This window comes from Dreissena polymorpha, chromosome 1 (genome assembly GCF_020536995.1).
Source record: "Dreissena polymorpha isolate Duluth1 chromosome 1, UMN_Dpol_1.0, whole genome shotgun sequence".
Taxonomy (NCBI): domain Eukaryota; kingdom Metazoa; phylum Mollusca; class Bivalvia; order Myida; family Dreissenidae; genus Dreissena; species Dreissena polymorpha.
In genome coordinates this window covers 51,498,899-51,520,980 of record NC_068355.1, presented here as the reverse complement: position 1 = coordinate 51,520,980, position 22,082 = coordinate 51,498,899, and the positions used below count along the sequence as shown (strand labels likewise).

The window sequence follows — 22,082 nt, the reverse complement described above, 5'->3', positions numbered from 1 at the left end:
AAAGGACTGTGCGAGAAGCTAGAAAGCAAGGAGCTTCTTCTACCAGAATTCCTCAAATCATTTGGGAAGTGTGTTCGGTTAGCATAAGGGTCTGCTGCCTACAACTGAAGGCGAAGTTCTTTTTATGTCCTCCACCACTATAGTTTTTACCCTGTCTGTTTTTTTTCCAACTTTAACATTTTGCCATAACTTTTGGCAATATTGAAGATAGCAACTTCATATTCGGCATGCATGTGTATCTCATGGAGCTGCACATTTTGAGTGGTGAAAGGTCAAGGTCATCCTTCAAGGTCAAAGGTCAAATATATAGCTTCAAAGCGGCGCAGGAGGGGACATAGTGTTTCTGACAAACACATATCTTGTTTAAACATGATAGTGACTTTATGCTTTGTTTCAAGGAATTTATGATATGTTGTACGTTTAAATGTGTTCGCTTAGCTCAATAGTCTGCTGCTGACAACTTAAGGTGATTTGCTTTATTTGCAATAGTATTGGCTAAGTAATAATTTCCAATTATTTTCAAACGGCGGAAATGATATTTCTGCGTGGACGACCTATGTCTTTAAAAACAAAATTAATTACAGGACGGAAATTACAACCGGCTTGCATTTTGCCTGCCCAAATATATGTATACATAGAGATAGTACTCCTTTTATCGCAATGTCCATCAGGTATTATTTGCATTCACAATTAGCGATCTCTTTTTTCCTACCAATTAGCAGATTAGACTAATCAGTATGATTAAGTTCATAAGGTGTTGATGGGATTTTCTTTCTCTGTAAAGACAAATAAAGTCAAATGTTTTTATTGGTTAAACAAACATTAACTGTTTCTTAGTCTTAAATCAGGTCCTGTTTGAACGGGTTTACAAATTTACAGAGTGCATACCCGGACAGAAAATTAAACAATTGTGTTGTTATAATATCTTTACAAATGCTTGTGTTTAAAGTAAGAAAGAGTGCATTAGGTGCTTTGGCAGTTTTCCTTGTGAATCCTTGTGAACACTACCTGCTCAGAACATATTAATTTCTTTGGTCCTCTTGTTTACTTTTCATATCAATTTTGATGAAACTCAAGAATTCACGTTTCATTTGAAGGGGATGCATTTCATAAAATTGCATTAAAACTGAAGATACTTTTATGTTATGTTGCAGGAGGAAAATCAGTAGACAATGAGAAATCACTGCGGTTCTTCCTGGGGGTCAAATCTGGCCCCAACAGTATGTCAGAGAGTGGGGACTCGGGGTTTGGGATGTCAGGGTACGCTCCAGAGATGACCCCAGTACCAGAGGTCACAGAGGGACAGAATGGTGAGTACTTTGTATTGTTGGAGTCACATGGTCAATTCAGTTCGGTACTCACTATTCCTTTATAGATGGCGAAAAGTTTAACCCGCAGCTGAATACATCTGATGTGTATGTTGAGATGGAGGGAATTTCCACTTGTCACTTTAAATTACAAACTCCAGTGCTTATATGTTCAATTGCAGTGAGTTGTTGCTCTAATTTTCTGATTTGTAATCAATATAGTCGGGGTGTTTAAGCTTACCTGTGCATTGTACAAAGTGAGCTTTTTGGACCACGTTTTGTCCGCGGGCCACAGGTTTTGTATTTGGCATAGAACATCACTTGGTGATTCTCTTCCAAGTTTGTTTAAATTCTTATGTTAGTCCTCGACCAAGTTTGTTCAATGCCACATGGGTTAAATTGTCCTCACCTTATGGGTAACTTATTTGCCTTATATATTATATATACTTGTATATATAACGGGGGAACAAACTTTTCTTAAACGACCAGGCCAACATTTTTGGTATTAGGTATTTAATGATGTATGATGGTCTCCTACTAAGTGACTGTTCTAATCATGTTCCAGGGGTAGTAAAAAGACCCAGCTCTAGCAGGTACTTTATTCACTTTCAAGTGTATGTATATAGTGAATACTCTGAACATGTTTTCTTCTGAAACTGCAAGGCCCAGCTTATTGGTAGTAGAATTGTAACATGAAATGATGGTTCTGTACCAAAGTGGTTCGAGTTATGACCCTGGGGTCATAATTTTTCCCACCCTTGCTTTTTTTTAACATGACCAATTGTGAAGGGTATTAAACAGAAAATTAATTTTGTTGTCATGATATCTCAGCTGATTTTTATAAAATGATTACAGTAACATCTCATAAGCTGCTCAAAACAGTTACTTCAGTCAAATGTGAGCCACCTTGGGCCTTTGGCCCTCTTCCAGATTACACAACATTCAGTACTGATTTGTCCTGTTTCTTTTAAAATGATTGATTTTAATACCTGATTTTGGCAGTTTGCTCCTTCTATTTGGCCTTAATCAAAGCTGTCCATTTTATTTTTAGTTGAAAACATAACTCAGTTGCAAAAACAAAAGTTCATTTTAAGTACTAAGTTTTTGTCTTTCATTTTCAAGGTCATACCAAAGAGAATGACCCTGACCTTCACCTTGACCTTCAAGGGTCCAATGAGCAGGTAGAGGTCACTGAGATAAATGGGTACAGTGACAAGTATGATGCAGATACAAAGGAAGTTTTGAAAGTCGAGTTTCCACCATTTTATTTCTCCACACATGGTCTCTCACGACCTAGTACACCAATAGAAGAAGACCGGGGCAGGTAAAGTGTTATATTCTAGAATTATATGGTTTGTTGTGCGTGTTCTATTTATGCAGAATTATTCAAAATTAGCCGCCTTCTGAGAAAACTGGGCTTAATGCATGTGCATAGTGTTGTCCCAGATTAGCCTATGCAGTCAGCACAGGCTAATCAGGGACGACACTTTCCGCTTTTGACATTTTTTGTTTAAATACAGTCTCTTCTTAGCAAAAATCCAATTTAGGCGGAAAGTGTCGTCCCTGATTGGCCTGTGCAGACTGCACAGGCTTATCTGGGACGACACTTTACGCACATGCATTATGCCCAGTTTTCTCAGAACACGACTCATTTTACTAAATCAATTTGAACTTAATAATTTTTCTTTGTAATATATTATTCACAAAAATATTTTTTTCTTTAGCCTGTATTACACTGGGTTTATCTTAGTCCTGTTGTCAATCTGCCCTACATTGCTTTTTATAAGACAGGTTCCAGATAATCCCCATGTTTGTTACTGCTGCAGGTACTCCAGCCTGTAGTACACTGGGTTTTACATTAGTCATGTTGTCAATCTGCCCTACTTTGTTTTTTATAAGACAGGTTGCAGATAATCCCCATGTTTGTTATTGCTGCAGGTACTTCAGCCTGCTGAACAATGCAATCACGGCTGACATGGTATCCACAGTTGAGGACAGCACCCTAGCCGGTATCTACCGGTTTGTTCCAGACACACTGCTGGCTCTCACGCAGGCAAAACACGAGTTCCTTGAGGTAACCTTGATCGTACAAATCAGTCTGACTAATTTTGTCTTCGCATTCAAAACTTTGATGGCACGGCCCTGATTGGTTAATTGAAATTTTCTCAGATGGTGGTCTTCTATTGGTCATCCAAAGAACTCAATGTATGCCTTAGTTTAGGGTTTTATTTATTGTCTTATTTATTAACAATTCATATAGATGCAGTGACAGCAACAGTTTTTGTTATATTTTCATGTTAAACTTTTTATTAAGCATTTCTTGGAAACAAATGAAGAGAACGTTCTTGTCAGTTGCTCCAGACCAATCCTGTTGGTATTGGCATTATTGTGTGGCTAAATAGTGAAGTTGGATTACTCTAGTTAAAGTTCACAAACAGAAAGTAATTGATTGGTGTTTTATTTTTGTCAATCACACCTACCAGTACAGTCTTTGTAGCAAGGTTGTGTTTTTCATTCTAGGAGATGCAAGATGATCGTAGGTTTGCCATTAAGAAGGCAATTGTGGATTACCTCCTGCTGGACAAAAAGGAACAGGACCGTCTGGGTGTACCAATACCTGCAAAGGTAAGCTGGGAATCGGGCACACAGAGAATGCTAGTTTAGTGTTGAATACACAGAAGTTTATTAAGCGAGCTTAAAAAACCTTAACCACAAGCCGTAGAAGTGCTTTACGTTTTGTGTCAAGCAAATAAACTTATCTATGTAAAACACTTATGTAGAGTTCTATTTTTATTATCATTTCTCTGTATTCATTTCAAAAGTAAAGAAAATAAACTTGCTGTATATAATATTCAATGTTGTCATTACAATAAAGGCAATTAGCGAGCTGCACAGGCTAATCTGGGATGTTCTTTTACGCATATTAAATAAGCTCAGTTTTTTTCAGAACAAGCCTTATATTATTTCAGCCGTCCAACTCTGCTGGTCGCTATGGCTACCCATGGCATGACCGCATGAACCAGGTGCGAGAGTTCATGAAGACAGACGTGTACATCACGCACCCTGCCATGTTCTCAATCCTTTACCACTTCCATGAAAAGTGAGTACACTGAATACCGCTATTGCAATCCCTATTCCAGGATGTATAATGTGCATTCAGCAAGACTTCAATATGGGGACCAAATAATATTAACTCAGGTTTTTGGAGACTTCCTTATATAGATTATTAGCTCACCTGAGCACAATGTGCTCATGGTGAGCTTTTGTGATCGCCTTTTGTCCGTCGTGCGGTGTGCGTCGTGCGCCTTCAACATTTGCCTTGTGAACACTCTAGAGGCCACATTTATTGTCCGATCTTCATGAAACTTGGTCAGAACATTTGTCCCATTGATACCTCGACTGAGTTCGAAACTCTGTCATGCTGGGTTAAAAACTAGGTCAAAAAAAGGAAAAAACTTGTGAACACTGTAGAAGTCACATTTGATGCCCAATCTTCATGTAACTTTGTCAAAATGTTTGTCTAAATAGAATGTTGGTCGAGTTCAAAAATGGTTCTGATCCGTTGAAAAACATGGCCGCCAGGGGTCGGGGCAGTATTCCTTATATGGCTATAGAGAAACCTTGTGAACACTCTAGAAGTCACAATTTTTGCCCAATCATCATGAAACTTGGTCAAAACATTGGTTTCATTGATATCTCGGACCAGTTTGAAAATGGTCCAGATCCGTGAAAAAACATGGCCGCCAGGGGGCAGGGCAGATTTCTCTATATGAATATGGTAAAAACATGTGAACACTCTAGAAGTCACATTTTTGGTCCAATCTTTATGAAAATTGGTCAGAAAATTTGTCTTATTGATATCTTGAATGAGTTCGAAAATGGTTACATTAAATTTGCTTGAAAAACATGGCTGCCAAGGGGCGGGGCATTTTTCCTTTTATGGCTATATATGGCTACAGTCAAATCTTGTTAACACTCTAGAGGCCACATTTATAGTGCGATCTTCATGAAACTCGGTCAGAAGATTCATCCCAATGATATCATGGATGAGTTCAAAAATGATGCCAGTTGGTTGAAAAACATGGCCACCACGGGGGCGGGGCATTTTTCCTTATATGGCTATAGTAAAACCTTGTTAACACTCTAGAGGTCACATTTATTTTCCGATCATCATGAAACTTTGTCAGAAGATTTGTCCCAATGATATCTTGGATGAGATTGAAAATGGTTTTGGTTGCTTTAAAAACATGGCCACCAGGGGCGGGGCATTTTTCCTTATATGGCTTTATATGGCTTTAGTAAAACCTTGTTAACACTCTAGAGGCCACATTTATTGTCCAATCTTCATGAAATTTGGTCTGAAGATTTGTCTCAATGATATCTTGGATGAGTTCAAAAATAATTGTTTGCTTGAAAAACATGGCCTCTAACGGGGCGTGGCATTTTTCCTTATTCAGTCAATCTTGTATTAACCCTTTACCACCTAGATACATATTTTGACGTATTTGTAGTCCCTTAGAAAGTTAAATTGAATTTAAGACCATTCTTACTAGATTCAAGTTTTAAAAGCTTCATTTTCAACCCTTAGATACTGATGAGCAGCAAACAGCATAAAGTCTGAACAGACTGCGAGTTACTTGCAGGCTGTTCTGGTTTTATGCTGGTTGCAAAAGCCATTTTCACTTTGCTTCTGAGTGGGAAAGGGTTAAAAGACCACTCAAGGGAGTAATAAAAAGTGGTCTCTTAATAAAATGGTCTTTAAATAAAAAAAGGCCATTCTGGAAGAATGCTTACCCTCAATTTAAATCTATATGAAGGATAATCTCTTTTGTCAACGATGATTTTAACTTTTATAATAAAATGACTATGAACACAATACATAAACAATGTTTTACGTATAATGTGTTTTATTTTTTCACTTATTATAAATTATCATTTATTATAAATGAATTGTGTGTACATATTTATTTGCAAAAACAACATAGACAAGGAAATATTTTTCGCGTTTTTTTTTCACCTGACACATTATTTTCCACGTCTTCAAGCACCTCAGCTTTACACTTAAGAATGTTCTGAATTTGAGTTTTACCAACTCCAAACTTAATATGCGATTTTACGTGCACTTTTACTCTTTGACAATTCCAAAACCCGAATTTTCTCGTTCAACGTTAACACTTTTCGTTTTGACATTTTTATTTCTGCATGTATGCTTAAGGAAATCTGACTCGATTATGATACATAATGAGCTGAAAAAATTAAAACACGTCAATTGAAAACAAACAAACAGATCTGATTGGAAAATTTATTAAGTAAATAACAATGTGATTGGCTAACAAATATCTACTAATTAGCATAATTACAAATTGGTAATGTACGGATTTCGACAGATGTTGCCGATTAATAGTTTATTTTCCGAACTTCTCAGGAAATGTTTGTCGCGTACAGTGCATTGTTTCTGCACCTGTTATCTATACTTGAAAAAAATCGGCGTTGTCTCTTAACGTTCCACATAGTAAACTATTTAAGCTGTAGACTGTGCGTAATACGTTCCTCTATTATTCAACTCAATAAATTGATACGCAGTCTACAACAATACCGGTCAGAACCGGTCAACGAGACAAAGCATAAACATAATGGTTGGTGTGAAAACAAAGCAGAGGTGTAATAGTTCATCTTATCGGCTTAGATAAACAATTAACACGGATTTGTCCCTGAAAGATCAATAGATTAACCACTTTTACCTCCTAGTGGTCGCTTAATTCAATGCGGACATCAAAATACACCAAAATCAGCGGTCGCTGGTCGCGTAAGACAAAAGTCGCTTAATACAATATCATTATATAGCGAAAAAGCTCCGTGGGATTTCAAAATGGTCGCATAAGACAAAGGTCGCTTAATACAAGTAGTCGCATTCACAAGATTGACTGTATAGCTATAGTAAAACCTTGTTAACACTCTAGAGGCCACATTTTTCCGATCTTCATCAAACTTGGTCAGAAGATTTGTTCTTATAATATCTTGTTATCTCAGGTGAGCAACATTGGGCCTTTCAGGCCCTCTTGTAGTAAAAAGTGCTTATTCCAAGGGGTTAAACTGTGAATCAAGGGAGTTAAAACATTTACATGTCAAAACTTGTTTCTCCCTTAAGTCCTACATATACAAATTTTGGATTTATTTTGGATAACAACTTTGGACATGTTTGCTTATTTACCAAATATACAAGTAGTTTTTTTTTCTTTTAAACCACTTGAAATAAGGTACATTTTAATATTTTTACACCATTCCCCTGACATGCTAACATTATAACAGATTTGGTATGCACCAAGATAAAACATTCTATTTAAGATTTCAAGAAGGATATCATGACAGTATTTGTATAATTATATTAAATAATTTCCTGTAAATAATGAAATATTTATCATTTTATTCAAACTTAAAAAAAAAATGCCATATTATATAAGCACGTCATGTTATCCACTATCGGTAGTTTATCTATAACCTCATTTGGGGTTTATGGCGATAACATGTGTAATTAGGAACCAAGTGCTCTTTGAACATTTGAAATACTGATAGACTAAAAAAGGATAATTGATTTTGTTCTAAAATCTCCATTTTCTTTTTCATTTTTGCCTGCAGGTATGGAACATTTAGGCTGATAGACATACCGGGCTTGCATGCTGTGATGCCTGTCACCATGGAGACCTTCCTGCAACATGTGCAGAGGTCCACTAAGGTGGGCGTGTCTCATCTGGAAAATGATTGGCTCCCAGAGTGCTGTGGGATTGTGGACTTGAGAAGGGAGGAGGTGGAGCAGTGGATGCCGCAAGATGACGAGGTGGGTGTAGTGACTTTTGTGGGTTAACTGTCGTCCTAGATTAGCCTGTGCAGTCCGCTCAGGCTAGTCAGGTACGACACTTTCACTTGCACTAGCTTTTAGCTAAGAAGAGACTTCCCTTCAATCGAAAATACCTTAAAAGCGGAGAGCGTCTTTCCTGGTAAGTCTGTTTGGACTGCACAGGCTCATCTGGGACAACACTTTAGTCTGCAAATATAACTCATCGCTGATCTTCAATGCAATTAAATATGGGCCCTGGCGATAGAAAAATTGTATATCAATCACCTTAATGGGGATGAAAAAATCTGGTAGAAAATTAAAAAATAAACCAACAGATAATCAATTACGCATTTCAGAGGTAAATTCTAACAGTGAAACTGCTTGATTACTTCCTTATAATCCAAAATTCATAACTAAATCAAATTTTGTCCAGAATTTTAGTGCCTTCCTGTAACTTCTCAATCACGTGTGTTAAGTGCGACAAACAATAACTTCACTTGACCAATATATAATATGGCGCATGTCACCTTTGACAACATACTGTATTGAATTTGCTTCTAACTTACATGATTCTTGCTAATCATATCAGCCAATCAGGGTTCAGTTCATCGTATAAATTTAGACCCAACTTGAAGGTGTATACAATAACCGTAAATGTAAAAGATCAATACTGACCTATCTCAACAAATATAACCCTGTAGATACAGGGTAAACAACTAGTAGTTTTTGCATTTTTTTTTAAAGGCACTACAATGTTTAGACCAAAAGTAAAGATCTTGAAGTTTTCTGCTTTACACAAAGTTTTTATTCAGCAATCAATTATTAAAGACTGCTCTCTCCCAGAGGAGGAATGACATGATGTTGTACATGAAGTCTAATTTTTGCATGCTTTTAATCAGTACAAAGGATTTACAAGAAACAAATAGGGAAATGTTTATATTTGTGACTAGAGTTTGCTAACTTTATCTGGACAATAAAACCTGGCAGTTCTTTTCGGATTACAAATTAAACAATACGCAAATACTTAAAATCTACATTGGAATAATTCTTTGTTATACCTATGTATATTAAATTGATATAAGACATTATCAAACAAGGTAGGTAAATAATCTGTTGTCGATTATGAAACTATACTAATTAATACACATTTTTGCATGAATGACCTGCCCAGTTATATTGCAACCAGGATATATAGTGATCAGGATCCGTGGATCCTGTGAACCATGATATAACGGAACAGCAGTGAATATTTCTATTCCTATTTATATCTTTAAGATGTGTAAAGTCCAGCAGGGTCTGTGTTTAGGTTTCGAAATCTGCGTTTAAGTTTCGAAAAAGCGTATCGGGGGCATATGTCTTCCGATGGAGACAGCTCTTGTTTTGGTTGTTTTTAACAAAAATATGATTTAGTTAACAAATTTGAAATAATTTGCCTAAGCATAATACTGACAGCTGTTAATTCAAGGTAATATTAAACATTTATCATTTGATACATATGACAAAAAAGTATGTTCACATGGTCGTTTGCCTCTGCATTCTGTTGTTAATATTTCATAATATTTTACTTTTTATTCTGGCCAGGTCTTGCGTCAAGAGAAAATGGACCACTTTTTCAACAGCGTTGCCACACTGATGTCTAACCTGCTGCGTAGCGCTGTAATCAACTCAATATCCGACCTTGTGGATCTTATAGAGGAGTATACCGGGGGGAACCAGTATGATGGGGAGTACGATATCTACTCAGGGCTCGCCTTACCTCAGAAGATTCATCCCGTCAGAATATTCATGGTACGTCATTTATCATATCCTGCTCAGAGACAGAATTGCACGTGTTTACGTCTTTAGAAAATACAATTAAATTTAAGACCTTTTTAAATAGATTCCAGCTTTTTACAGCTTCATTTAAAACCCTGATACTGATACTAATGAGTGGCAAACAGCATCAAACCTGAACAGACTGCGAATTACTCTCAGGCTGTTCAGGTTTTAAGCTGATTGCATATAGCCATTTTACTTTGCTGCTGAGCTTGAAAGGGTTCATTTACTTCACCAGCAACTCATATAGCCCTTCAAACAATGTTTTGTAAACCCCACAAACAAATTTACCCCTACATATACATGTAAAGTTGGAGAGGAATTTATTGGAGTCAGTATTAAAATCTATTTGGATTTATTAAAAAGTAAAAAAAACAACACTATATTTCTATTTATAGCATTCTTGAGTTGTTTTGATGTATATTGCATATTGATCAGTCACCGGTTTCACCAGAGGGGACTTATGGTTTGCGCTCCGTCAGTCTGTCAGTCTGCCTATCTGTCTGTCTGTCTGTCTGTCTGTCTGTCTGTCTGTCTGTCTGTCTGTCTGTCTGTCTGTCTGTCTGTCTGTCTGTCTGTCTGTCTGTCTGTCACACTTTTCTGGATCCTGCGATAACTTTAAAAAGTTCTTAATATTTTTTCATGAAACTTGGAACATGGATAGATGTCAATATGGACATTATGCATGTCATTTCATTTCGTTCCTTTGTCGAAAATTCTGGTTGCTATGGCAACAAATAGACTAGAAATACTGCTGAAATGGTGGTTTCTGGAGCCTGCGATAAGTTCTTAATATTTTTTAATGAAACTTGAAATATGGATAGATGGCAATATGGACATTATGCACGTCATTTCATTGTGTTCCTTCGTCAAAAATTCTGGTTGCTATGGCAACAAATATATATAATAAACAATCTGAAAATGGTTTAATTTCTGACAATGGTGGAGCCGGTAGGGGACTTATATTGCTTGACAATAGTCTTGTTATTTCATGTATAAAGCGCTTTAGTAGCTATGAGAACCACACAAGCATTGAGTACGAATTCTTTAAATACCTTTTTCAGAAAGAGGACATGGAAAATGCGCAAGTGATCTTCTCACCGCTGTTCCCAGAACTCTGCGAGTTCTTCAACGCAATCATTGATTTCATGGTGATCAGTGTCTCGCAGCTTCCAAGGATTGAGCACCTGCTGTTTGAAGCTGTTGAAAACCTGGACATCACGTTCATACGCACAGTTCATGTGGAGGAGGAGGTCGTGGTTAACGCCAAGGAGCGGATCAAAACTGTCATCTACAACAACCATCACGGGCCTTCCAAGTACGTGGAAGTTTTGTTTTTATAAATCATATTTTGTCAGCCAATTTACTCTGAATTAGCTCTGTATGGTGTTTTCAACTGATAGACGACCAGCCTCATCTGAAAATGGGTCTTATGCTACATGTGGCCAGCAATGCTCCAGACCAGCCTGTGTAGCCGACAAATTTGACATAATTGCTCTTAGTTTTCGGACACTCTAAATTTTCAAACACCCCCTTTTTTTAGCCAACATAATTATTTTTCGGACATATGGGTTTTTGTCCATAATTAATGAATGTAATTTTTCGGTCAGTATATTTTGAGGAGCTATTTTACCAGATTTCTGCTGACTACACAGGCTAATCTTGGAAGATATGTACTTTTATTAATCCTTGTTTAAATCACTCTGTCTTCAGGTACAGATCTATCTACGAGCCGTACAAGCACCTGCTGTCGGTGGAGGCTGACAGGAAGGTGGACAAGTTCCTCAGTCGGGATCGCACGCTGCGGGAGTACACACAGGAGATAGAGAAGTTACGGACAATGGAGAGTGACATCCGATCTTTCCCTGTCTTAGTGCCCATGCACCTCTTCCTCCTCGACTGCTCACATTTCAATCAGGTAGAGTTTCCTCCTCGACTGCTCGCATTTCAATCAGGTAGAGTTTCCTCCTTGACTGCTCGCATTTCAATCAGGTAGAGTTTCCTCCTCGACTGCTAACATTTCAATCAGGTAGAGTTTCCTCCTCGACTGCTCACATTTCAATCAGGTAGAATTTCCTCCTCGACTGCTCACATTTCAATCAGGTAGAGTTTCCTCCTCAACTGCTCGCATTTCAATCAGGTAGAGTTTCCTCCTCGACTGCTCACATTTCAATCAGGTAGAGTTTCCTCCTCGACTGCTCGCATTTCAATCAGGTAGAGTTGACTTGCCCAGAATTTAAATCCAAATGTTTTATTGTACTTCATAGGATTGCCAAATAAGCATAGAGAGTTAAGATTGTGTACTTTTGAAATCTATATAGTAAACGCTTCTTCTTGGTAGACGATTTGTTTGCCCTCAATGTTACACTTGGTAAGATCTGTTCTGATCACAGATTGGTGGCTTTGGTGTTACTTTTTTTTCTTGGTTGTGAATAAAAGAATGAAGAACAGTTGGTTTTAATTTAGTTATGTTTAAACCTATTTATTGTAGATCAATTGTAGCCTTAGGCTTATTGAAATGCTCTTTTCCTGGGTAGTACCAGTACTTGTCTTTTCCTGGGTAGTACCAGTACTTGTTGTCTTTTCCTGGGTAGTGCCAGTACTTGTTGTCTTTTCCTGGGTAGTACCAGTACTTGTTGTCTTTTCCTGGGTAGTGCCAGTACTTGTTGTCTTTTCCTGGGTAGTACCAGTACTTGTTGTCTTTTCCTGGGTAGTACCAGTTCTTGTTGTCTTTTCCTGGGTAGTACCAGTTCTTTTTGTCTTTTCCTGGGTAGTACCAGTACTTGTTGTCTTTTGTGGAGATCTAATGAATGCTGTCACATTGGTTATGGAGTCCGTGAACTCCTGGTCTCTTAGCGGATAAAGGTTGTTTTGATGGTGGCTTTTTGCTTGGTAGAGGTTGGATTTTCCTGCAACATAAAATTTTGCAAGAATAGATCTAATTACAGACTAGTTAAGTCGTTGATACCTTTTTTCCTTTGTAGTTAATACAAAAATAATGACAAGTTGATTTTACCAGAAACATTACACTCGCCAATGGTAGTTTCCATTTTAATCATGTAGTGTCCTGTCTAAAGGAGTCTTCTGAATAATTGATCGTGATCAGAATAATTTTTTGTTCCAATTTTAAAATGATTGCAAAAAGACGCGATGCATAAAAAATTACGCAGGACTGACCAAGAACAACATGTATGTATCTTCCAGTGGATGATAGACCGCGCACTGCACCTCATAAAGCGAATGGTTGACAACATTGTGACTGTGAGTGAGGGGTTTAACCGCAGCATTTGCAAGCAGTATGACAAGATTGTCAAGAGCATTATGCGTCATGCAGAGAAGACTGATGAGCTGGTTGCTCAGATGAAATATGTCGAGGGTCTGAGAGCGGGGGAGCTGCTACATCTGAAGGTCGGGAACATTTGTTTTTGTGTGATAATTTTGTGCTTTTTTTTCAGATAAATCTGCTTGTGGTAAGTTTGAATGAAGAAGTTTGGACTGTTTATTTTGTGTTGGAATCATGCAAAATTGTTGTTTAAAACTGTTGCTTCCACAATTTCATTACATTAGCAACATAATGCTGTAATTATAATGATGGGGTGATTGACTTCACTCATTTTTGTCCCCTACCATTTTCACCAGACGGGACTTATGGTTTGCGCTCTGTCTGTCAGTCTGTCAGTCAGTCAGTAAGTCACACTTTTCTGTATCCTGCGATAACTTAAAAAGTTCTTCATATTTTTTTATGAAACTTGAAGCATGGATAGATGGCAATATGGGCATTATGCACTTCATTTCATTTTGTTCCTACATCAAAAATTCTGGTTGCTATGGCAACAAATAGACTAGAATTACTGCTGAAAATGGTGGTTTTCTGGATTCTGCGATAACTTAAAAAGTTCTTAATTTTTTTTCATGAAACTTGAAACATGGATAGATGGCAATATGGACATTATGCACGTCATTTCATTTTGTTCCTACGTCATTAATTCTGGTTGCTATGGCAACAACAAACATTCTGACAATGGTGGAATTTCTGACAATGGTGGAGCCGGTAGGGGACTTTATTGCTTGGCAATAGTCTTGTTTCATTTTGGTAGACATCAACATCTTACATGCATTTCATCAGCATTGATGCCTTTTTCAGCTTTGTTAAAAAAAGTGTGTGTGCATTATTGAAAGGTACATATGGATAATAAGCCAAATCATCTTAGGGATCGTTGAGTTATTTGTTGACAATTGCAATTGAACTATTTAAAGTTGGCTTTTAACGGCAAATTTCAACAAGCCAAAGGTGCCCAGAAATTGTTGAGTTATGGCCCTTGACATATCTGAATGTTGTCCTTTTAGCTGTTTCAATAGGCTAGGTTCATCAGATTTCATTAGATCTTCTCCAATATTAATGGAAATATTTGAGGTTATAATATCTTAGCCTGATATGATAAACTTGCTCTAGAATGAGCTTTCAACAGATTTTGCTCATGTTTCTAACACTTTTCATCAACTATTTACCAATATGGCCATTTTTGTCATGATTACTTTGAAAGAAGAGGAAACATTTGTGTAATATTTATAAGGAGAGAAAAATAATGACCATTTAAAAAGGAGTTTTCTGGACTTCATATTTAAATATCTGCCTTTCACAGTAAACTGGTATTTGTAAAACAGTAATTTCCTATTTAGTTTTGCACTTTCACAAAACAATACTGGTATCCTAATGCCCTAGTATTATTCAATCCTTAATTGGACGGCGCTCTGTGAAAAAGGAGTTAGATGCATCTGTGACACTTTTTGCTTTTTATGATTTTTTTCCGTTATCAGAAAGCCTCTTATAAGTAAAAATTTAGCTTAGGAGGAAAGTGTCGTAACTGACACAGGCTAATCTGGGATGACAGTTTATGCACATGTATTAAACCCCCTTTTCACAGAGCGAGGCTCATTTCATTGTTGTTACTAGGAGAAGCAAGAAGTTGCCGCGGGCAACCTGCTGTTCCTGATGCATTATGCCAAGCTTTCCCCTAACGACATCCTGCTCAACAACAACACATTCTCCTGGGCGGAAAGGATCTTACCCATGATCACCAGGACGTGAGTATATGCACATGGGTCATTTGTCTCTGTAGAGGAATTTGAAAATAAGTGAAGGGTACTTTACTTATGTCCAAGTGACCCATATGACAGCACCCAAAAACACAAATGAATAAAAATTGAACCGCTTCTTAAAAGAATCAATCAAAATGCTTATCATCACAAACGCACTTAAGTCATTGTTGTGACTCAACTTTGAATTTCTTTCAATTTTTGAGATTAGGTTGACCATCATCCTAAATTTGGTGTTGAAAAACGTTATTTTTTTGTGTTGAGTCTGACTCAACTTCTGGCTTTACATAGAATCTCAACACTGAGAATAGAGAAAATTCTCAGAGCTCAACTGAGTGGAGACTCAAATCACATTTACTGAGTTGATCTAAACACTAGAGAACGTCCTGATATTCAGCCCAAGTGTCTGGACAACAAGCTCTTGACAACAAGCTCTTGACAACAAGCTCTTGACAACAAGCTCTTGACAACAAGCTCTTGAAAACAAGCTCTTGACAACAAGCTCGTGACAACAAGCTCTTGACAACAAGCTCCTGACAACAAGCTCCTGACAACAAGCTCTTGACAACAAGCTCTTGACAACAAGCTCTTGACAACAAGCTCTTGACAACAAGCTCTGGACAACAAGCTCTTGACAGCAAGCTCTTGACAACAAGCCTCAATTAATCAATCCAGAATAACAGCAATCATACGCTGCAGTGACCAATTTCAAAAACAAAAACTGCCTAAATGTCCAAAACAAACATAAATGAATACAACTTTGAGCAGTCAAGGCAAAGTATTGAGCCCAATTTGCCCATGTCGTGCCTCAAAGTATTTTTCCCTATATATTTCAGCTGACTTTTCAATAGATCCCAATTCAATATGATACATGTATATATACATATATTTTATGGGCATTCTAGTATAAAGCAGCTTTTCCCCCACTTTTCCAGCGAGTTGACTCTGCAGAAGGAGCATGAGATTTACACCAACAAGATGCTGGAGAGGCAGCGGAACTTCCAGCAGGACCTGGACGATGTTGCGAGGAGACTGAAGGAGTTTGCCTCCAAGGACCGCATGTCAGAGGCCGAGGTCTACATGGCCGAACTGAAGGACATACAGGCCAAGATTGAGGCCTTCCAAGAGGAGGTAAGAGAATTCTTAGAATGGACTCAAGCATTGCTCTGAGAAAGCAAGGTTTAAGACATGTGCAACAAGGGTCGCCCCAGATAAGCCCATGCTAGTCTAATCAGGAACAACTCTTTCAGATTTCATGGTATTTTTCATTTAAAGGAAGTCTCTACTTAGTCCATTTAGGCAGAAAGTGACGCCCCCTGGTGCAGACTGGCATGATATTTTACTTGCATGCTTTAAACCCCATTTTCCTAGGGCAAAGTTAATTTATTTCTCACATCATGTGATAGAATAAATTGCACAAGCCATGATTGATTTCTTACTGAAGGCTCTCTGTATTATATTCAAATTATGAAAAAACAACAGGGAACATAATAAAATGTATAGGTTATGTATAAAAATGTAATTAAAACAACCAAAAAAAAACATGTGACAGATTCAATTATTTTGACACTGATTGACTTCTTCCAATCCAAAAGTGGCAATTTTTGGCTCATTAACAACGATTTCTGATGTAGATGACATACATAGCTTCAAAGATATTTAGTTATGACTACTTTAATTCTTATTTGATAGCAATGTTGTTAAAAGGGAATTCAATCCCATTATGGTCTTACATATTTATGCCTTTTTTAAGATTCTTAACATAGACATTAGGTTAAAGATTATCAGTCAGTCTGTCAGTCAGTCAGTCTGTCTGTCTGTCACACTTTTCTGGATCCTGCGATAACTTTAAAAGTTCTTCATATTTTTTCATGAAACTTGAAACATGGATAGATGGCAACATGGGGATTATGCATGTTATTTCATTTTGTTCCTACATCAAGAATTCTGGTTGCTACGGCAACAAATTAAAAAAAAATCTAACAATGGTGGAGTGTCACCAGTAGGGACAATATTGGTTGGCAATCTCTTGTTCTTTTTCATTTACTTTTATCAATAGTTTTGTGTGTAATGCAATAGCAATAGGAAGTATATTATAATATCAACAATTGTATATTAAGCGCACATTTTGATGAAAAAAAACAAACAACTAACACCGTTATTTCTAGATATATAAAAATCTGAAAGCTGTTATTTTTTCTTTTCTAGAAAGTTCTCATCAACAGAGAGGAGCAAATGCTTGCAGTGGAAAACCTGACTTCCTACCCGCAGATTCAGGAGTTCATGGTGCAGAAGGAGCCGTATGACAAGTTGTGGACGACTGCTGTGCACTTCCACGCTCAGAATGAGAAGTGGACCAAAGGGCCGCTGCTCAATGTGAATGCAGAAGTTGTGGAAGAAGAGGTAAATTAAAACAAATATGAGCCTTGTTATGGGTAAACAGGGCTTAATGCATGTCCGTTTAGAGTCAACATTCCCATAACAGCAGAAAGTGTCGTTCCTGGTTAGCCTGTGTTGATTGCACAGGCTAATCTGGGATGACACTTTATTTTCATGCATTAAGCCCAGTAAGTGTACAAACATGAAATTATACATTTAAGTATCTGGGTTGTGATTGGTAGAATTATTTTGTTCAACTTTGATATGCATTATGGCAGAATAAAAATTCCTTAAATCGTTTACTGTGTTTTTATAATTTTTATATTTTAATACATATATGTCTATAGAACCTTTGAAATGTCAAAAGACATTCAGTTTTTCCCTATTTTGTGAACAGGAATCATTGTATTCCTTATTTGACATGACATTTAGTGCAAGTTAAAGAAAAAAAAGCTTTGAAACGACTGTAAAGAAATGTTGATTCCTTTAGGTTTGTATAAGAGCTATTACCTGTATTGAAAAAAATATTGTTAGTAAGCCTTTGCGTAGTGGAGATGGTGTGCGCCCATGGACCATTTGCCATTGCGTAGTGGAGATGGTGTGCGCCCATGGACCATTTGCCATTGCGTAGTGGAGATGGTGTGCGCCCATGGACCATTTGCCATTGCGTAGTGGAGATGGTGTGCGCCCATGGACCATTTGCCATTGCGTAGTGGAGATGGTGTGCGCCCATGGACCATTTGCCATTGGGTAGTGGAGATGGTGTGCGCCCATGGACCATTTGCCATTGCCTAGTGGAGATGGTGTGCGCCCATGGACCATTTGCCATTGGGTAGTGCAGATGGTGTGCGCCCATGGACCATTTGCCATTGCATAGTGGAGATGGTGTGCGCCCATGGACCATTTGCCATTGCCTAGTGGAGATGGTGTGCGCCCATGGACCATTTGATATTGAATAGTGGAGATGGTGTGCGCCCATGGACCATTTGATATTGAATAGTGGAGATGGTGTGCGCCCATGGACCATTATGTCACAGGTTTGATCCCCACTGTGGGAGCATTCATTAGATCTTTCCTAAAGACACCAAGTACTTTTTCAACCAGGAAACTGACTCGAGAGCCTCTCAATCAGCCTCCATTCAGTCTAAGGCTTTTAATGCAATTGAGCTTAAATAAATAGGTTTAAACTGAAAAAAAAAAAATTTTTTGGTCATATTTCTGTCTCACAGATTCAGCAGCTGTGGAAGACAGTGTACAAGCTCATCAAGAACTTCGCCCAGCAAGACCACAGGGGCCCAATGCGTGCTGCGACCACGATCAAATCCAAGCTGCAGCGCTTCCAGATCAACCTGCCACTCATCAACGCGCTCTGCAACCCAGGCATCAAGGAGCGCCACTGGGCCATGATGTCGGAGAAGGTGGGGTTCAACATCACGCCCACGGAGGAGACCCCCCTGGAGGAGGTGCTGCACCTGGGCCTGGAGAAATACCTGGACAAGCTGCAGATGATCAGCTCGCAGGCTAGCAAGGAGTTTGCTCTGGAAAATGTGAGTTGCAGTTTTGATTTGAATGAAATGTTTTTTTCATGATGTGGGTGGGATAGATATTTGGAGTTTTTAGTAAATCTTGCAAAATTGAAAAGGAAAATATACCATATTTGTTATGTTTTTATGTTATTCTTATTTCCATTTATTTAGACATTTAGAGGATAAAAAACTCTAAAATGTGAGATTGTAATTAATGTATGGGATTTTTTTGGAGAAAAACTCTATCTATTGTTTGCTATTACCATTCAATTGACCTTGAGTCTCCACAACATTTTTTTAGAAATTACGATTATTTAGCATCAATTAGGTGCGTGTGAGTATAACAGAGATAACACTTTATTATTATAAAGCAATTTGTACATCGTTATTATCCTATTATGACCTATATATACATAAAAGCCACTTCGAATGTCAGTAGTTTCAGATACTTTCCTTGCAATTATAAATATGAATAGACAAAATAAGCTTTAAAGAATCATGTCATTCATCACTTGTATTTAAATGGTAATTCACAACCTGTAATTCACAACCTGAAATTGACCACCTGCATTTATCCACTAATGCACCACCAGTATTTATGTCGTAATTCACAACCTGTATTGATCTGTTAATTCCTTACCTGAAATTTACCACCTGTATTTATCTTGAAATTCACCATATGTCATTCACCACCTGTATTTATCTTGTAATTCACCACCTGTATTTATCTTGTAATTCACCACATATATTTATCTGGTTATTTACCACCTGTATTTATCTGGTTATTCACCACCTGTTATTCACCACCTGTATTATATGATAATTCACTACCTGTAATTCACCACCTGTATTTATCTGATAATTCACCACCTGTATGTATCTGATAAGTCACCATCTGTAATTCACCACCAGTATTTATCTTGCAGACCTGGTAATTCACCACTTGTATGTCTTGCAGGCCATGCGGAAGATGAAGCAGGACTGGAAGAACATGTTCTTCACGTTTGTCCCATACAAGGACACCAAGATCAGCATCCTTGCTGCTCCAGATGATGTGCAGGTGTGCTAGCTCACCTGTAATATTTGAACTTATTGTCAGGGTGCAAAGCTAGACTTATTTGCATACCGTAAAATCAACATTATTTGTGGGACATTAATTTTTGTGGTCTGACTGATAAACAAAAATCAGACAAACACTTACTTAATTTCTTCATTTTTTTAACCACAAAATGTCATTCCAACAAATATAAAAGATTGGACAGTATCTGTTTGTGTCAAGGTCTTCTCGCTAGTTTTCATATGAACAAATCTAGACAACTAAAAGTCTGATGTGTCATAGTGTATATTTGTACATATTGTCAGTATCTGATGTGCAATAATGCACTTCTAATGAATTTGCTTTAACCAGGTTTTGCTGGATGACCACATTGTGAAAACCATGACGATGAAAGGCTCTCCATTCATTGGCCCATTTGAAGAAGAGATTAACCAATGGGATTCACTTTTGGTAACAAATTGAAATATTCACTTCCAAAGTGTGATTAAACAAGACCATGTTATCAGATTTTTTTATGAAATCATGTTAACTAAGACAAGCATCTTGTTTTATTAATCTTTTATTCTTTCATTTTAATACATGTTATTAAATACAGATATAAAACCATTAATAACTGTGTACTGTATGTTTTTGTGTTTTTTTTTATCTAAAAATGTGTTTTCCTTTATTGTGTTTGTCTCGGATCACTTTCAGATGCTATTCATAACTAATTTTTGTGTTTAATAGAATGACTTGTAACATTTTGGATTTTAAGGAGAGTTATATGTGTCAACATGTATACACTGTTTCAGCAGTTCATTTTCAGGTACCGGTACTTAAGATATAGTCTATTTGAGTTGCCCTCTATGAAAACAGGCTTAACGAGGATGAAACTTTTCGCTTTTATGATCATTTTGATTAATAGAAATTCTCATCTTATAGCAAAAATCCGGTTAATGCTGAGAGTGTCGTCCTAGATATGCAGGGGAAAACTGCACAGGCAAATCTGGGATAACACTTTACGCACATCTATTAAACCCCCTTTTATTAGAGCACAGCCCATTTGTATTCCAGCACCGTATGAAGGCTACCTTGGACTCCTGGTTGAAGGTGCAGGCAGCATGGCTCTACCTGGAGCCCATATTTGGGTCTGAGGACATCCGTAGTCAGATCCCCGTAGAGGGACAGATGTTTGTGGAGGTTGATGGACACTGGTACATAGCTCTTCATAAATAAAGAACAAAAGTCTTTCATCATGAAATAATAAATTATAAAAAAATATTAAATAATATAACCAACATCAATTAAGAATTCCTGATTACTTGCACATCAAAGTGAAATAAAGTTTTCATGTTGTTTGCAATATGTGGCCCATCCTTATATCTTGCAAACAAAGTTTAAGAGGGGTATATTCGTGTCACATTGTTGGTTGGTTTGTTGGGTTAGCCCGGCAGTCGATCAGTCTAAATAAAGGATATAATGGGATGTATTATTGCAACACCCTCGGCATATAGGTGGATAGCTTATTGATTGTGTTGAAGCTTTCTTACTCGTACAAATTTTCACCAAATTTTGTACAAATGTTTTTGACATAAAATATGTGGGCCAAGTTTGATAACCAGCCACTTGGTACCAGACACAAGTTATTGCACTTTGTTGCTACAAAAGATGTGAACATTGCTGTTTCGGCTCTCTATCTTTCATCAAATCTTCACCAAACTTCCTGGTTAAATTTGTTGACATAAAATGGAGACCAAGTTAGATAACCAGCCAAATTAAATGTGACATTCCTGATTAAATACCCGTTTTTTAGACGTCGAATGCAAAAGAGGCCTTTCTAATCTATTACTCATATTTTTCATAAAATCTTTCCCAAACGTTCTGAAATTGTTCCTTAACATGAAATGGAGACCAAGTTTGATAACCAGCCAGTTCGCTTTAAGCTTTTCAATGTTTTTGTTTTGTGTTTTCATGAAAAATGTCAAATCTGCAATTCCCGCTCTATTACTCATAAGTTTTAGAGAATCTTCACTAGACTTTCTGCAAATGTTTGTTGACGTAATATGGAGACAAAGTTTGATAACAAG

At 37.4% G+C, this 22,082-nt stretch overlaps 1 protein-coding gene across 1 annotated transcript in view; it reads left to right on the top strand.

The window, feature by feature from the left end:
* Positions 1 to 22,082, top strand: part of LOC127880583 (dynein axonemal heavy chain 3-like) — a 185,847-nt gene that overhangs the window by 33,402 nt on the left and 130,363 nt on the right. The window contains exons 6-22 of the mRNA XM_052427898.1: positions 1,155 to 1,310; positions 2,430 to 2,631; positions 3,246 to 3,381; positions 3,828 to 3,932; positions 4,277 to 4,407; positions 7,944 to 8,142; positions 9,724 to 9,930; positions 11,022 to 11,275; positions 11,671 to 11,875; positions 13,162 to 13,365; positions 14,912 to 15,042; positions 15,990 to 16,185; positions 17,263 to 17,457; positions 18,663 to 18,980; positions 19,918 to 20,019; positions 20,368 to 20,466; positions 21,070 to 21,209. Of these exons, the coding sequence (XP_052283858.1) occupies positions 1,155 to 1,310; positions 2,430 to 2,631; positions 3,246 to 3,381; positions 3,828 to 3,932; positions 4,277 to 4,407; positions 7,944 to 8,142; positions 9,724 to 9,930; positions 11,022 to 11,275; positions 11,671 to 11,875; positions 13,162 to 13,365; positions 14,912 to 15,042; positions 15,990 to 16,185; positions 17,263 to 17,457; positions 18,663 to 18,980; positions 19,918 to 20,019; positions 20,368 to 20,466; positions 21,070 to 21,209 (2,980 nt within the window). The remainder of the gene's footprint in view (positions 1 to 1,154; positions 1,311 to 2,429; positions 2,632 to 3,245; positions 3,382 to 3,827; positions 3,933 to 4,276; positions 4,408 to 7,943; positions 8,143 to 9,723; positions 9,931 to 11,021; positions 11,276 to 11,670; positions 11,876 to 13,161; positions 13,366 to 14,911; positions 15,043 to 15,989; positions 16,186 to 17,262; positions 17,458 to 18,662; positions 18,981 to 19,917; positions 20,020 to 20,367; positions 20,467 to 21,069; positions 21,210 to 22,082) is intronic.